Below are 18,311 nucleotides of genomic sequence, written 5' to 3' on the forward strand. Positions count from 1 at the left end.
CACGCTGCATCACTCTGACACAGATTCTCCTGCCTCCCCTTTCACTTACAGGGATTCTGGTGATTATACTGGACCTACTGGAATAGCCCTGGATGGTTTCCCTAATCGCGAGGTCGTCTGATTAGTAGCCTTAATTCTGTCGGCGACTCTGATCCTCCCTAGCTGTGTAACATTACATATTCACAGGTTCCAGGAATTAGGCATCTTTAGAGGGGAATTACTCTGCCTTCTACATTATCCGACCTAAATTTTAACATGATTATTCTGGGTGATACCTTGGCAGTGTCCTCAAGTTGGTGAGTATAGAGACAGGATGCAGGAACCATATGAGATAAAGTGGTGGTTTAGATAAGGGTGGGAATAGCAATGGAGGTGATGAGAAGAGACAGGATCCCAGATATGTTTTGAACGTAATTTGCTGACCTGTTGGATGTAGGATGTGAGAGAAAGAGAAGAGTTGCATGGATAGTCCAAAGTTTTGGGCCTAAGCGATAGGAAAAAAATAATGTGCCGTTAATTAAAATGAAGAAAACTACTGAAAGAGCAGGTTTAGGGCTTCAGTGCTTGGTTTATGGAAGGCTGAGAATGACTCCTCTCCTAAGTAAAGAAGCAGCATTTCCCCGGTGCCTGGTAGTGATTCCAGTCAGGCAGATCTGTCCCCTAGAAGGGCCAGAGGTGCGGGCCCTAGGGGCATTTCTACCAAGAAATGGCCAATTGGATTCATTTGCTACCCTCTACTTCCCTTCTCCTGTTTATGGGGGGGAGAAAAGGAGGAGCAGTGCCTTTTTAATAACCATTACCCTCTTTAGAAAGAATAACTTGTAGGATATCTGAGCTGTCAACAAGTTGGATCTGCTGAGTAAGGATTGGGAGGGTGATAAAGAAGAGAGAACTTCTTTTTTGCCTTGGCAGTGACCTCTAGTCTTGCAGTGATTCATGACCTACCGGACCAGAGAGGCTGCTGTAACATCTTAATATACTCCTGAGCCTGCTTCAACAATGACCATCTCTTGCCAGACCATCCTGAGCTGCCCGTGTGAAAATTTACTTGCACAAAACCTAAGAAAATGGGTGTTTCCTCCCGTATTGAGCCCCTGGGAAGCATCCTTTTTCTGCAGGGATTCCAGATACTTCCAACCAAAATGAGCTCTGAGTGGCAGTTTCATATTATTACTGGGTTTTTATTTCTTGTTTCTTGGAATTCAAGATTTCTTTCAGAGACCTCCTGACAGTAGATTATTTAGTTATTCCAGTGGTTTCTGCAGCCAAAGAGGCTTTGTGGAACTTGAAATAACCTGAGTTAATGTATATTAGGAGAGTTTGTGATGCTGCAGGTGCTATGCTAAAAAGCACTTTCATGGCTTATCCTATGTAATTCTTATGACAGACCAATGAAGTTGTAGAGATTATCTTGGCTACATTTTGCAGTTGGAGTAATTAAAGCTAAGAAAGGATAAGTATTTACAAGTAGGAAATAATGGTACTGGAGTTCCAACCCAGGTAATCTGACTATAGAAACTGTGTGCTTCTAACTGCTGTACTATATGTTTTCCCCAAATTGATCCCTGCCATCTATTTGTGCTTGGTGTTAAATTGCCCCTAAAAGTCCCATAGCTGGCTCTCTGCTCCTCTGTGTGTACTTCTCCAGAAAGCTAAACCAGTCCTCCAAGAGGGAAAGGAACTTCTGGCCAAATGGCCATCTTTGATCCTGCTGCTAGTACCCAAGGCTCCTGATACCTGGTCACGGTCAAGAATTGAGCACTACTGGGCCTCCCTGGTGGCGCAGTGGTTGAGAGTCTGCCTGCCGATGCAGGGGACACGGCTTCGTGCCCCGGTCTGGGAGGATACCACATGCCACGGAGCGGCTGGGCCTGTGAGCCATGGCCTCTGAGCCTGCGCATCCGGAGCCTGTGCTCCGCAACGGGAGAGGCCACAAAAGTGAGAGACCCGCGTACCGCAAAAAAAAAAAAAAAAAAAAAAATTGAGCACTACCATTTCCTTTACCATGTCCTTCACACCCACATCTCCAAGTAATTCCATTCTCCACTTCAGTTTCTATTGAACACCTGATTGCAGTAGTCCTACTACTCTTTCCAAAGACCCTCTATCCTGAGAATTGTGCAGCCACTCAGCCCATCACTGATCTCTCTTCACCTAGCAGCACCAGAAAGCTGACTGCTTACTCTGAGATTACGTTATCACTGCTGAATAAATCCTGATTTCATTTAGGAGCAGCCTTCCTCATGTATGACTTGACTGTGAACTTCATGAAGACATGGATTGTGTCTGTTTTGTTTACTGTGGTATCCCTAGTGCCAAACAAAGTATTAGGTACTTACAGTTGGCCCTCCGTTTTCACGGAAGCAGAAGCCGTGAATACAGAGGGCTGAATATGCTAAGTAAATTTTTTTTGAATGATCAAATTATGCACAACCATGTGTACATACCTTACAGAGAAACTCAGCTGTCTGTGCTATAGTAATGCTCGTAGGCCATTGTCAGTGCCGCTAGACACCGCAGAGGAACCGCCAACCAACTAAATGGTCCCATGTTCCGGTACTGACACAGAAATGGCCATTCTGCACCCACTCCATGGGAAAGGTTTGGGTTTAATGCACTCCCATAAAACCCAGCCCTTGTCCTGACCAGAGGCAGGTACTTAGGAAGTTTAGGTGACCACACTTAAGAAGTGGTGGAGAAAGAGATGCTCCACATACAAGATATTTTAAGCACTAGCGTAGAGTGAAAAATATTTTCTTTGGCAAAGTTAGTGAAACCATCAGATTTCTGTCTTTCATCACTTTTTTTTCTCTGAGGTCTTAAGCCCATTCATTGGACTGGAACTGTAACACTTTCCCTGCTTGGTTCTTGGAGTTTTCAGGTTACCTGTGGAATTTATCTTGCTCTGTACTCACAACGCTACCTCCCAAGTAATAAACAGGATTCTGAATTTTTGTGCAGATTTTATAATATGCCTTGAGATTTCATCCTTATTCCGGTCTCCTTTGTATTGCATACAGGAAGAGTGTTTGTACAGTACTTCAAGGATATATTATCTTTGATTCCCCTCCCCTGCCTACACACACACACACACACACACACACACTCTCTCTCTCTCTCTCTCTCTCTCTCACCTGTTCTGTGCAATTAGATTATTTCTGGCCAGGTAAGAAAGTGATGCAAAAGCAATTTTAAAAATAATCTCTCTGCAGTACGACACCTCCTTTAATTTGTTAATAAAGCTGTTAGTATAAACTGTTAGGAAATATAGAATTCTTCATTCACTTCAAACAGAGGCAGATATATATATCCAGTGCCTAATGGTCCCTGGTTTCTTTTTTATTTTCTCAGGCAAGGAAACTGATCAGTGACTTCGCCATTATCTTGTCCATTCTCATCTTTTGTGTAATAGATGCCCTGGTAGGTGTGGATACTCCAAAACTGATTGTGCCAAGTGAGTTCAAGGTAGGTGAACTTGTCTTTTGGTCATTCCTGGAATTCTTCGGTTTTCTTTCCTTTCCCCTATTCTAGTTTGTTGTATTTCTCTTTGAGTTAGTTTTGTACAATTGTCCGTTTCTTTATTTTATAAATGATCAGTTGCTAGGTGCATATATACATTTTGTCTATTTTTTCACTAAAATTAAATGCCTGACCAGGACTAAATGCAAGGTTCACATTATATTGATTTTTATTGGAAATACCTTATGGTAACATTATAAATTCTGCTTTATATTTTTAGAGTATTTAAAAATATCCAGAGTATTTTCAACTGGATATTTCAAGGTTATCAACTTATAACCTTGACCCATATAATAATTCTAGGTTGCAATGTAACTATCATCATCCTGATTTTATGAAGTTGAGATTGAAGCTTATAAAAATTAAGTAAAATACCTAAGGTTACATTACTAATTCAGTGCTCTTTTCCTGCCACCAAACTACCTGCCATATACACACATGTGTATATATAATGTGCATTTTAATTATTACAAAGATATAGGAATTATTCATTTTATAAACCTGTGGGTATGTACAAGCCTAATGGGTAATATTTACATTTCATTCATTCATTCTTAAATATCCCTATCTAATTTTTCACCACAAGTCTTTCACTTATTTTCTAGAACACTCCTAACCTCTCTCTCCATCACTGAGAACCATATATTTGCTAAGAAAAATTAAACGAACTGCAGTTTTAGCTTAATGACTACCTGATGAGGAAGGGATGTCTGTGTTATAGCAAACAAAATGTTTTTTGCATTTTCTCTGCCATGATATATTTATTAGCAAAGGTAAGTGCTCATTTATTCAGTCATTAGTTAAGTCAATATTTATTGAATGCTTGCTTTGAGTCAAGCCCTATACTGGGAATTTGAAATGCATTGAAGAGCAAGACAAAGTTCCTTTCCTTATAAGCTCACAACCTGGTAAAGGTAGTAAAATGTGAATAGATTCAGTGATGGAGTTATGAGCAAAGTGAGACAGAAATATCTTCAGAGGAGAAGTGAAGCTTTCTTCATAGTAAATGTGGAGAAAATAATTCATAGTTAGGATTCTGTTTTAGTTTATTTATATTGTTTAAAATTAGGAAAAGAATAGGAAAATATGAAAATAAGAAAGATCAGGGTATTTAAATAAGCTTAATTATAACATAAAATATTTGTAGCTTTATACGTATTATATCATGAAACGATTGCAATTTGGCAGTAGTAAAAACAACTTCTGTATAATTGCTAAAACCCATGAACAAAATTCATGGTTGTTTTGTAATTTCTTGCCTACCTCCTTACTGAATATTACATTTGGGTTTTTCTTATGGCTACCCCTTAAACTTAAATCACTTTCTTCCATCCTGATTCTTATCTTGGAGCATCCTAAATGTGAAAATTGGCATTTACTTCTTTTCCATCACTGTATATTCTCAGTTTCCTTCATTTAAAACATTGTCTTAAAAATAACCTCCTTTAGGAAGTTCTTGCTGAATAATCTTTGTACAAGCTATCAGTAAAACTATCTCTGTTTTTTAATATGTTGGCTCTCCATATATAAAAGTGTGTCTCCCCCACTGATTTTTCACCAAGTAGTATGTATATTAATATTGTTTTAAAAAATGTTTTCTCTCTACTTAAAGCCAACAAGTCTAAACCGAGGTTGGTTTGTTCCACCATTTGGAGGAAACCCCTGGTGGGTGTACCTTGCAGCTGCTATACCTGCTTTGTTGGTCACCATTCTCATTTTCATGGACCAGCAAATCACAGCTGTGATTGTAAACAGGAAAGAACATAAACTCAAGGTAAATCTTCATAATAATGGTTATCACTGCCTTCTACTTTCTTTTTTGGTGCTTGAAAATATTAAATGCTTCAAAATCAAGATAGTTTTATGGGAATTACAGCTCATGTTCTTTAAAGACTTCGCAGAGTCATAGATCACCCTGTGTGGACACATCTTCTCAATATAATACTTTTGGAAGACCTCATTTAAACCTGAAAAAGTTGTTTCAAATCATATTTTCTTCACCATCTGAGAGGGCAATATAAACTGTTTACCACTCAGCCACTGTTATCCTTCATCTGATTTTAATACGGTAACTGTCCTTAATGAAGACAAAGACAAATGCTTTCTCTGAAACTATTGAGATAAACTATTGAGATAAAAATATGAGTTTTCTTCTTTAACCTGTTGACTTGGTGAGTTATATTAATAGATTTTATACTGTTGAACCAACCTTGAAACCTGGCAGATATATAGTTTCTTTCTTACACACAATTGAACTTGGTTTGTTAATATATATATTATAATATGTAATATAATATATATTGCTTATATATGTATATGTACATATTTATGTGTATATATGTATATATATAGGTATGTGTATATATAGGATTTTTGCATCTCTGTTTAAGAGTGACATTGGCCTGCATTTTTCCTTTCTTATACTGTCCCTGTCTGGTTTTGGTATCAGAAATATACTATCCTTATAAGATGAGCTGGGGAGTATTTCTCCTTCTATTCCACTCCCATCCCATTCTCTGAAATAGAATATAATAGTCTCTTTATTGTGTATAATATGTCAATTATCTTTTCTTTGAATGATCAGACAAGTTGTTAAACTACCTGGGCCAGGTGGTTTCTGTATGGAACTGTAAAACTGGTGATCAAAATGTTTTAATGGCTATGAGACATTCAGAATTTCTATTTTTCAATTTTAGTAACTTATACTTTTTAGATTTTCCCTTTTTTCTTCTGTTTTAAAATTTATTGCAATGTTGTTTATAACATTATCATTTGTCATTTTTGTAATCTGAATCTGTTATTTTTCCCTTTAAAATCTTAATATTATTGGGCTTCCCTGGTGGCACAGTGGTTGAGAGTCCGCCTGCCGATGCAGGCGACACGGGTTCGTGCCGAGAAGATCCCACATGCCGCGGAGCGGCTAGGCCTGTGAGCCATGGCCGCTGAGCCTGTGCGTCCGGAGCCTGTGCTCCGCAACGGGAGAGGCCACAACAGTGAGAGGCCCGCGTACCACAAAAAATATATATATATAAAATTGATTTGTGCTTCTTATTTTTCTTGATCAATCTAGCCTGAGGTTTGTTAATTTTATTGGTCTTCTTTCAAAGAAACAATTTTTTACTATATTGATTTTCTGTACTATGTTTTTTGCTAATATTTGCTTTGTTTTAAAACCATGTTATTAAGTACATCTACATTTATAGTTTATCTTTTTAGTGAATTGAATTTTTATATGACTCTTTGTTTCTAGTAATGCTTTTTGCCTTAAAGATTAATTTATTTTGTACTAATAAATCTGTGGTACCTTATGTGTATTCATTCTGTTATTTTCAATATACCTTGTATCTTGTGTCTGTAGATAACCCATGGTTGGACTTTTAAAACAATCCAGTTTTACAATCTTTACTTTTAAATTTAATCCATTAAAATTGATGGTGATGAGCGATAGATTCGGATTCATCTTTAGCACATTATTTTTGCTTTCTGTTTGTATAACTTTATGTTCTTTCTTTTTTATTCTCCTTTTTTGTCCTCTTTTAGGTTGGTACAGGTTTGTTTTTCTTATTTTCTCCTTTCTACATTTTTTTCTGTTAGGGTGGAAGTTACATACTTTACCTTTTAGTGATTATGTTGCATATTTTAATATGCATTTTTAAGTTCCAAAGTTAGTATTTTTACACTTCTCCTGAATAATGCTAAGAGCTAAGGAATGCTTTAAGTTTGATATTCCTTCCCATATCATATTCTGTTAATACCCAGAGTTTATTGCTACCTGAATTTTAAAATCCAATTAATTAGACATGGTCAAGATTTTTAGAATTACAAAGAAGTTTTCTTTTTTTTTTTTTTGCACTCCAGACCTTCCTTTTCAGAATATTTTTCATTAGACTGAATTATTTCCCTTAAACAGTACTAGTTTACCAGACTTTTGAAATTTTCTCCTTTGAGCGTCTTTGGGAGGTAAACTCTCTCATTTATGTTTGCCTGAAAATGTTTCTCTCACCCTCATTCTTGAAAGGTGGTTTCTCTGGATGTATAATTTAGGTTGAAAGCTATTTTTTTTCCAGCATTTAGAATCTATTTTCAATTATTTTTGACTTCCATAAAAGTGAACTGTCAGTATAATTCTCATTGCTTTGTAAGTGATCATTCTTTTCTTTTGGGTGCTGTAGCATTTTCTTTTTGTCTTTATTTTGGAGTTTTATTATACCTTACGTAAGCACAGATTTCTTTTTATTATTATTGGATTACTGGGCTTCCTGAATCTTCCTGTCTTTTATCAATTATGGAATTTTGTAATTCTTTGACTCTTTCAATCTCTAATACATCCTTCTGGAATTACAAGTAGAATTTTATTGTACATCCCCATCTTGTGCCCCAATTCTACTAAACTGTTTTGTTTTCACATTTACTATCTTCAGTATCTGTGCTATATTTTGGATAATTTCTTCAGATCTTTCTACTAATTCTTCTGTTGGTTGTATTCTACTACCAAACCACTCCATTGAATTTTTCCTTTCAAGAATTATAAATTTTTTTATATTTAGAAGTTCTGTTTTGTTCTTTTCTAAATCTTCTTGTTCAATTTTGATAATCCACTTTATTATTCTTCCATATACTCTTTATTTTATATATATATTTGCTGTCTTTGTGGGTTTGATTCTGAACTTTGTTTTCTCAGCTCTTACCCGTAGTGTCTTTCTTCCTCATGCATTTAGTGCTTTTCTTTTTAAAAAAAAAAATGTGAGCTAATAATCTTCCTATGAAATGCTTCAGAGCCTTCCAGAGATTTTATTTGCTTCTGGGAGATATAGGCGAGTCCAGCCAACCTGGGAACACTTTTTTAAAAATTTATTCCCATGAAAAAATCTTTTATTATGGAAAAGTTGTAAACATACACAAAAGAAGACAGAATAGTGTAACTCAGTATTTATCACCCAACTCTAACAATTAACAACTCCTGTCCAATCTTGTATCATTTAAATTCCCATGATCTTATCCCCTTCCTATAATACTTTGAAGTAAGTGTAGACAGCATTCCATATTATCCATAAATTTTGGACTATGTATTTCTAAAGATAAGATCTCTTTTGAGATCTCTTTTGAAAAGCATGACCACAATACCATTATCAGTCTAAAAGTTAACAAAATTCCTTAATATCATCAAAAATCCAGTCAATATTTAAATTTGCAAATGTGTCATATATATATTAAACTTTAAAAACATAATGTATTTGTTTAAATCAGGATCCAAATAAAGTTCAAACATTATCTTAAGTCTTTCATAAACTTTTATTTATTATTTATTTATCTTTGGCTGCATTGGGTCTTTGTTGCTGTGCACGGACTTTCTCTAGTTGTGGCGAGCTGGGGCTACTCTTCATTGCGGCGCACAGGCTTCTCATTGCGGTGGCTTCTTTTGTTGCGGAGCACGGGCTCTAGGCACGTGGGCTTCAGTAGTTGTGGCTCGTGGGCTCTAGGGTGCAGGCTCAGTAGTTGTGGCACACGGGCTTATTTGCTCTGTGGTACGTGGGATCTTCCCAGCCCAGGGATTGAACCTGAGTCCCCTGCACTGGCAGGCGGATTCTTAACCACTGCGCCACCAGGGAATCCCCTAAGTCTTTCATAAACTATCAGTCCATAGATTCTCCCCTCCATCAATCTGTTTGTTTCCCCTTGTAATTTATTTGTTGAAGATAACCAGGTTGTTTTTCTCTTTATCTTTTGCTGTATAACAAGCCTCCTAAAAACTTAACAACTTAAAACAACAATTCATTATTATTTCTCATGTTTCTTTGGGTTGACAGGGTTCAGATGGATACTTCTTGCTTGAGGTCTCTCCTGCAGTTGCAGTTAGATAGTGGCCAGGGCTGATGTCATCTAAGGGTTGACCGGACTGATTCACATGTCTCACATACCTTGATATTCCTTGGTGTGTCTGCCTGCCTCTCTCTCTCTCTCTCTCTCTCTCTCTCTCTCTCTCTCTCTCCGCCCCCCCCCACTTCTCTCTCCCTCTCCCTCTCCCCCTCCCCCTCCCTCCCTCTTCCTCTCCCCTCTCCCGCTCTCACCACATGGCATCTCATCTTCCAGGGTCTTTCCGTGTGGTGTAGGCTTCTCACAGCACGGCAGTGGGTTATTTGCACTTACTACATGGCAGCTGACTTCCAAGAATTAAGAAGTGAAAAATTAGGCCATATCGTGGTTACACCTGCAACTGGCACAGTTTTACTTCATAACTTTGCCAGAGTCAGCTGGTCAAAATAGTCATAGGACCATCCTCCATTCAAGGAGATAAGGAAGGACTCCACTGTTTGATGGAGGAGTGGCAATTTTACATTGTAGGAAAATATGTGGGACAGGAGATATTTTCCCAGCCATTTTTGGAAAGTAAAATCTGCCACATCTGTACTGAAGAATTTGCAGTAGTCTTGACTGCTTCCCTAGAAGCTTGATGAAATATAGCTTCAATATTTTATGTCTATATCTATGCAGCGTTTGAGAGTGTGGTGGCAAGACTAATTCATAGAAGGCTAGGACTAATTCACACTACACTTTTAGCTTAAGGTTTTTCAGACTGCAGAGGTAATGTGAAGTCCAGCCCCAAACTCAGTTGTAGGTTTATGGTTAGAAATATCTTTGGAGAATCTTTTTTTTTTTTTTTTTAATGGCATTACATCTAGTGGCAAGGCCAAGAGAGGCATGTATCCCCACTGTCTCTCTCTGTAGGGTGTTTTTTCCCTCTAGTCTACCAAATGGGTATGCTGTGTTTAGAGTATCCTAGTTTTATTTCAGGGGATGTCTCCCATCTATGCCCTTTCCCCCATATCCCTAGGATTGGTGTCCTGTCCCTAGAGTTCAGATGGTCATTCTATCCCATGCCTTACCCCGCCAAAGATTGGCATAGTCTTGCTGGGCAGGCCCAGGCCTCAAGGGTTTACTGACATTGTAGATTTACTCTTTCCTGTTGCCATTATTTTTCGTTTCCAGTTATTTCTCTTACTTTCTGGCAGATAAACCATGATTTCTGTAAGATATTTTCTGTATTTTGTTGAGCATTTTTAGATGTTCTTTACTGGGAGGAATTCAATGTTGATTTGCTTTTGAAAGGCTGGAAATAGATGTTGACTAATATATTTTATTCTGAAAAAATTTGGAAACATATTCTTACTTTTGATATATAGTTAGTCAGATTTGCTATGTGTCCTTGAAGGCAAATGCCTATTCTTTTTGCTCATTAAGTTTTCTTACTAATAAAATTCAAAATTTTGAATTTAGCAAATTTGGGGTTGATAAAATATTGAAATTTTATTCTACTCCCTATAGAAAACATTAGAAAATCAAGGCATATTAGGATTTACCTCTTAAAATAGGAGTTGAATAAATAAAAAATGTTTTCATCACTTTTGGAATTGCTTATTAGAAATCATTCCTTTGAATAACAGTAGTTATAGAATAAATGCCAGTGTTTTGACACAAATCTAAAGATACCAGTGGGGATATCATCATGAATCAAAGGCTTTTCACACTGGATATTGTTTTGTTCAAATAATTTTGTTTTTCATTAGGGAAAAAGGCTGTGGAATGTGAAAACTGGAGATTCTATCTAAAATTATTAAGGGCCCTGACTGCTATGAAATTGATTCAAAAGAGAAACCTGACACAGTGAGAGAGGTGGAGGCATTGTGATACTAAAAGCAGCATGTTTTTGGGTGGCACTGGCTTTGGCTCTGTGTCAGATGGCCCTGGCTGGCTGATTGCTCTGTTTAGGATGGGATCCACCTTCCCACTCTGCTGAGCAGCTCTGTACCGATGAGGAACGCCAAGGCACTTGGCTTTTTTTGGCCATCATTTTGGTTAGTTATGTCCCACTTTATCCCTGCAGAGCACTCAAAAGCAAACCAGGTTCAGCAAGGTCATGACTTCTCCAAGGTCTTTCCCTGAGTCATTGCAGAGGCAGGAAGAGAGTGTGAGCTTCAGGCTTCAAAGCAAGGGATACTTCTCACAAGGGAAGTGATTTTAAGTGTTAAAGATAGGGCGCAGGAGGGAAAAATTGCTTGGAATCGGTATCCAGAAATAGATATTAGGTCGTTGTAGCAATAGATTTTCTCTGTTAAACTCTATGGTAAAACACTTAATTTGCATGTGTTTTCTTGGATAACTCCAAAATGTGCCCTGGGGCTTCCCTGGTGGCACAGTGGTTGAGAGTCCGCCTGCCGATGCAGGGGATACGGATTCGTTCCCCGGTCCGGAAAGATCCCACATGCCGCAGAGCAGCTGGGCCCGTGAGCCATGGCCGCTGAGCCTGCGCGTCCTGAGCCTGCGCGTCCGGAGCCTGTGCTCCGCAACGGGAGAGGCCACAACAGTGAGAGCCCCGCGTACCGCAAAACAAAACAAAATGTGCCCTGTTTTAATTTTTCCTTTCCATTTCTGCTATGATACCTTAGATTCAGTCCTTTTATCTCATGTCTGTTGTAATGGTTTAACCATGAGTTATCAATAATAACCAGTCTCCCTTGCTTCATTCCAAAAGCTGGAATATTTTTTAAAGCATTTTTTTTTTGATATGTCAGTCCTGTAGTTCTTAAACTTTTATACCTTGGCCCTCTAAACCTTCTCCCCTTGAAGAATGTCCATTTGCCCTAGCTTGGAATTTAAGTCTCTTTGCGATATGATCTCACCCAAAATTTAAAATGATTCTTTCCACATACTATATACAATGCCCTGGTCAAATGAATTGTTGTTTTTTCTTCACCTCGCAGTTTCTTCTGCTGGTTATTCCAACTCTCCTCTCCACTCCTCAATGATTACCACCTATGAGAATCATCCCCATCCTTTAAGATCCTCCAAATATAAAAACTTGTCAGCGTAACCTTCACTTATAATGTTAATTTCTATTGCTGTTGTTTTTGCTCTTACTTACTGTATTACTCTGTGGCATTGGTCATGTAATGTCTTGCACAGTAGTATTTTTGTGTAATTACCTTATTTTCTTTTCTGAGCCAAACGTTTTCAAGGCAAGGACCATGTTTTAGGTGTCTTTCCAGCTCTCGTGTGGCCCATCACAATGATTTCCATAAGGTAGACTTAGTAAATACATCTTGAAGAATTTTGTTATCTGTGGCCACATGGTTCTCAGAGCTGTTGCACCGTATGAGGTGGGTGATAACCAAAGAACCTGCCTGCCCATCTCCAGTTCTCATAGTGAGTGCTTGTATTAGTCAAAGCCCTGTTTAGATGGCATCACTGCAGGAAGATTTTGTGGGTTCACACTAGGCGTAGCTAAACACTCTGTACTCTTGGGTGTCTTTCTCAAACCTCTTTGAATCTCTGTTTAAAATACATTATAATTTGTGTACAAATCTGTGTCCCCTCCTTTGGTGGGAGAAACTGTGTCATGGTTCTAGGTGTCCCCATAAACCAGCTTGTTCTCTGAATCATGGGGGCTCCTAGCACAAATGTTTATTCTGTGTCTGTGCGTGTGTGTGTACTGCTCCTGACTCCTTTGTTATCATCTATTTATCAGATGTAAACTGTGAGGCTAATCTTTGTCTCTCATAGATTTTGATTCTGTGGATTTATTCCTGAGTGACCTTTGTTCTGTTTTAACAAATCATATACAATATCAAAAGGAGGTAAAGTTTCACTTCCTATCCTTGTACTTAAAATAATCTCCAGTTTCAGAAAGTAGGACATTTTTGGGTTTATATCCATGAAGACAAGGACTTTTATAAACTTTAAAGGACACACTTAACCTCTTGAGCGCTCACTAAATCCTTGCTCTGTATGGAACACTTGTGTTAGATGTTGAAGATAAAAATTGTTCTAAGTTATGGTCTCTGCCCTGAAGGAGTTTAGTGGATTTCCCCTATTCACCACTCATATCCACCCCTAGGTTGAAAATGACCTTGCCTTCTTTGTGCCTTGTATCTTTCACATACAATAAATTATTTGCTTCCACACCTGACTTCAACTAATAACCTGTAAACCTCTTAAGGGCAGGTATTCTTTCTTATTGTTTTATCTAACACAAGGCCTAGCACAGGTGTTCGATGAATGTTTATTTGAAAAATAGTTTTCCAAGCAAAGATAGGAGCAGGTACAAAGGCCCTGGGTGGGAAGCTTGGTGTATTGAGGAACAGATAACAGATCAGTGTAACTGGAACCTTGGGGAATCAGGGATTCAAGATAAGGTCAGGGCTTCCCTGGTGGCGCAGTGGTTGAGAGTCCACCTGCCGATGCAGGGGATGCAGGTTCGTGCCCCGGTCCGGGAAGACCCCACATGCCGCGGAGCCTGCACGTTCAGAGCCTGTGCTCCGCAACGGGAGAGGCCACAACAGTGAGAGGCCCGCGTACCGCAAAAAAAAAAAAAAAAAAAAGAAAGATAAGGTCACTGGGAGTGGGACCAAATCACTCAACTTCAGCATTATTGTCGTTTTGCATAATTCTTTGTTGGTCATGACCGTCCTGTGTATTGTAGGGTATTTAGCAGCATCTCTGACCTCTACTTACTAGATGCTAGTCGCACCCTTTCCCGCCAAGTTGTTACAAGCAAAAATGTCTCCAGACATTGCCACGTGTCCCCTGGTGCGCAAAATAGTTCTGGGGAGAAACACCGATGTAGAACCTTAAGGATAATTTTACACTGCTTAGGTTTTATTCTAAGTGAAACAAGAAGCCACTGAAGGATTTGGGGCAGGGAAAGCAATGAGGAGAGTGGGTTGTCAGGGACAAGAATAAAGCAGGGGCTTCTGAAGCCAGAGCGGCATCGAGAGCTGAGGGTTGCTGAGCGGATGTGAAGGAGGCCTCGGAGTTTGAGCTGGACCTTGAAGGGACAGGATGGATTTAAACAGATGTCAAGTTGCAGAAACAGTGCCAGTTTGAAGAGTGGCACATAATGTGCAGGACACGTTTAGGGAACGGTATCGTTTCAGGAATCTGTGAGGGCCCCCATCACAGACTCAGTTGCAGGAGACTCGGCGTGGGAAGCCAGGCTCGTGGGACCTGCTCTGTCCTGCTTGGGCTGCTCATCTCCCACTGTCCTCCCCTGCTTCCTCAGCATGCCAGCCTGGATGGGTGGCATCACAGCTATACTTTAGACCCTCACTCTGGCAGCAGTAAGGACGGATGGGAGAGGTACAAGAGAGGAGGAGGGTGGAGGGAGTGGTTACGCGGCTGCTGTGTAATCCAGGAGAGAGATGATCAGAATCTGAAGAAGGCAAGAGGCAGTAGGGAGGAGGGGTGAGAAGCAAAGATGTCACATGGCATTTTCGAAAAAATGCTGTTTTCTATATTTCGTACAGTATTATTTCCATTAAAAAGTGCCAGATATTTTAATATTATTTTCATTCCATTCAATCTAGTTATTCAGACACTTGTAGCTAAAAGAGATACCCTAGAAGTGGCTCATGTTCATACATACAGGTTTGTTTTGCAGGAACAACTTCTCTAACATAACCATTTGCGTTCTGGGGTCTTTATGGCAATAGTTGGGGCACCATGAATTTTTGAGCATAGCTTTTATCATTTTGTTCAACAAACATATCTCCAGTGTTTACTATGTGTAGGACACCATACTAGACATTGTAAGCCTTAAGCATTGAAATTAGGCAAAATAAATTCATTGCTTTTCCCTCTTTGGACTCAGTCCCCTTAAAATCTCTCCCATCTGTCCTTTGTGTTTCCCCACTACTGTTCCTTTAGTTTGAACTGCGTCATCTTAAGCCTGGATTATGGCAGTGTTGTCGTCTCTGCCTTCAGTCCTGACCTCTTCCAACACGTCTTTTACAATCCAACAGAGCCCTCCCTCTAAACACAAATCTGATCACATCACTTGCCTGCTTAAAATCCTTCAGTAGCTTCCTGTCGCTCTATGATAGAAAGAATTCCAAAGCCTTCAACAAAACATCAAAGTTCTTAACTTCTTTAGCCTTATTTTCCACCTTTCCCATCTCCTCCTAAGCACCAACTCTATTTACTTTTCTCAAAATGGTAGCTCATTTGCCTGTTATTTTCCCCTGCATCTCCATATCTTGTCTCCCAGCTGGTTATGGCTTACGTTTTAGGACTCAGCTTAGATACCACCTCCTATGCAAACTATCCTTGACTTAGGGCTGAGTTGAGTGCCCCTCCTGGGTGCTCACCCCTGCTGTAGACCTTTAACACTGTGGTACTGAGAATGCCTATTGATTTGTCCAGCTCTACTACTACTCTGTAAGCAACTTGAGGGCAAGGACTGTGTCATTAGCTATAATTTTATTTTTAGGATCTAGCAGAGTGCCATTGAACGATGAATTAACATGCATTCATTTATCCAATGAACATTTATCTAGTGTCCACTCAGTAGTGGGCGCAGTGCCATGTGCTAGAGCTTCAGTGGTGAACAAAAACGCACATGGTTCCTGTCCTCATGGAGCTTCTGGTCCCTGAGAGAGACAGACATCATCCCAATAATCATGCAAAATGTGACGTTGCAAATGCGTCTGGTACCGCGAAAGACAAGTGATGGTCCTTTAAGAGTCTATAAGAGAGGGTTTGACCTAGTCCCAAGGTGCTGGGAGTTCCAAGGTGCTGGGACTTCCAAGGTGCTGGGAGTTCCAAGGTGGTGGCACTTAACACTGAGATCTCACACAACAGTAGGATTAGCTGAGTGAGACTGGGTGGGAAGAGGAACACAGGATGGCACAGGAATCACTGTATATGAACAGGCTTTATAAGAGGCGGTAACCTGGCAAGAATGAATGACCAAAATAATCCAGTGTGGCTGCAGTGAGAGAGGGAGGGTTGAGTCTGGAGAGGGAGCTCTGCAGAGGCAAATCAGGCAGGACCTTCAGGTCAAGTTGATAATTTTCCCTTCCTTTTAAGAGCATCAAATAGTCTCAGCGTGTTTGAGGGAAAGGAAGACTTTTTGAAGGGAGTGATGTCAAGAGGCAGAGTAATTATATGTCTGTAATTATTTTGCCCCAGAACTTTTATTTATTCTGGTGGTTTTGCGGTTACCTTTGTATTCTACTTTCTAAAATCCTCATTCCACCTTCTTTGGTATTATGCAGCCCCTTTTTGCTAGTCTCCAGCATATCTAGCTCAAACTTCTTTTACTTGAAATAGTTTAAGAAAGCATGGAGGTGGCTCGGGGTAACATGCATGACTTTGCTGCAGTCAGTCTTCTTTTGACCCGTTGATCTGGCCAGTGTGCACATCCTTAGGTTATTACAGTTTACTTGGTGACAAGATTTGGGGATCTTGCCCATTGATTACTATGTTGGTACCTCTAATATGGTCTTGAGTGATTTAGTCTAAATAAGGCTTGAAACTATGTGGTATTTCCAGATGTTGTTCACCTCCCCTCTTCCCCCTCCAAAAGGTTCACATTTCTACCGATTAACAAATAGTTTTAATTTTTTGTGTAGCTAATTAAGAGTTTATAGTTGCCACTCAAAAATGTATACATGCTATTTGTCATTCACTTCTTAATTAATTGAGCATTGACTATGCATCATGTACTCTGCTTAGGTATTCAGGATAGAGTCTAGCTTCTCATGTTACTTACAGTCTGATATCAAATGTGTAGATAAACACATCTACAATTTCAAAACAGTGTGATGAGTCCTGTGATAGAAGAAAGTGTAAAGTGATAGACAGGGGAACATAAAGGAGGAGATCTAACCTAACTAAACTCACCTATCTCACCTGGGCTGAGGAAGGAAAAACTACCAGAAAAAAAAAAAAAAAAAGGCGGCTGATTTAAGTCTTAAGGATGAGTAGGACTGGCCCAAGGAAAGAAGGAAAAGAGAGGTTATTCCAGGTAGGGATGCTATATGGGCAAAGACACAAAAGGCATTAGTGAGTAAGACATATTCAAGGAATTGCATATGGTTGAAACTGGCCGTGATATAGGCTCCAAGTAGGGCAGAGGTCAAAGATGAGGCTGCAGATGTAAACAGAGGCCAGATCATGAATGGCCAACACATCCACAGGCAGGAGTGAGCAAATCCTGTATGCTCCACCTGACGGAGTAGCCAGAATCCACCCACTTCTTGCTATGTTCACTGTTACCACCCTGGTTCTAACCATGACAGTCTCTTGCATGGGTCATGGCACCAGCCTCCGAACTGGTTACTGTTTTCTTCAGTCTGTTCCTAACACAGCAGCCGTGATGTTTAGATCATAAGCAGGACATCTCATTCTTCCCTTTAAAACCCTACAGTGGCTTCCGACGGTCCTCAGAATACAAGTCCAACTTCTCATAGTTCTCTTTAGTGCTTACTACTGTTTTAGATACTGTCTAGTTTACTTGTTTATGTTGTTTATTGTTGTCTCTGTCAGTAGAATGTAAACTCCATGAGCTCAGGAATTTTTGTCTGTTTTATTTGTAGATATGTCACTAACATCCAAGCCTGTACTGGTTACTAGGTTGGCAGTCAGAATTTGTTGAAAGAATGAATGACTGAGACCCCACATGTAGCATGATATTCACCGCATTAGTCACTACTGAACAAGTTACTTCAGTTCATCCTCACCTTGGCCCCCTTTCCGCTGCCTTAACCCACTCCCAATTCAAACCCTTATGCTTTCAAACCATTTGTATTGCCGTGAACTGGTTTTATGAATATGTATCAATCTATTTGTCTCTCAAGGAGATTTTCGTTCTTAGCCAAACCTGGACTAAGTAAAAATATGCTTTTCTTTCTTGTGTCAGCTGTGATGAGTTCTCTGAGAACATGATTAGACCCGTGTGTGCAAGCCAGGGGTGAAATCCTGGCATTTCAGTGAGAAGAGAGCAGTATTCTGAGTAA

General features: G+C 39.5%; 1 protein-coding gene across 22 annotated transcripts in view; it reads left to right on the forward strand.

Annotated features, from left to right (window-relative positions):
* SLC4A4 (solute carrier family 4 member 4) overlaps positions 1-18,311 on the forward strand; it is a 350,242-nt gene that overhangs the window by 308,419 nt on the left and 23,512 nt on the right. For 21 of the 22 annotated variants that reach the window (XR_016393316.1, XR_016393317.1, XM_089912009.1 and 18 more), the window contains 2 exons: positions 3,352-3,465; positions 5,132-5,293. Coding sequence is in view for 20 of the 22 variants with exons in the window: in XM_089912009.1 (XP_089768135.1) it covers positions 3,352-3,465; positions 5,132-5,293 (276 nt within the window). In the remaining 2 variants the exon portion in view is untranslated. Of the gene's footprint in view, positions 1-3,351; positions 3,466-5,131; positions 5,294-6,367; positions 9,485-18,311 lie in introns of those variants that run through there. The other variant, XM_089912023.1, reaches the window with a different exon arrangement.

This window comes from Delphinapterus leucas, chromosome 5 (genome assembly GCF_059928025.1).
Source record: "Delphinapterus leucas isolate spDelLeu-1000000601 "Yukka" chromosome 5, BTC_Dleu_Yukka2, whole genome shotgun sequence".
Lineage (NCBI taxonomy): Eukaryota > Metazoa > Chordata > Mammalia > Artiodactyla > Monodontidae > Delphinapterus > Delphinapterus leucas.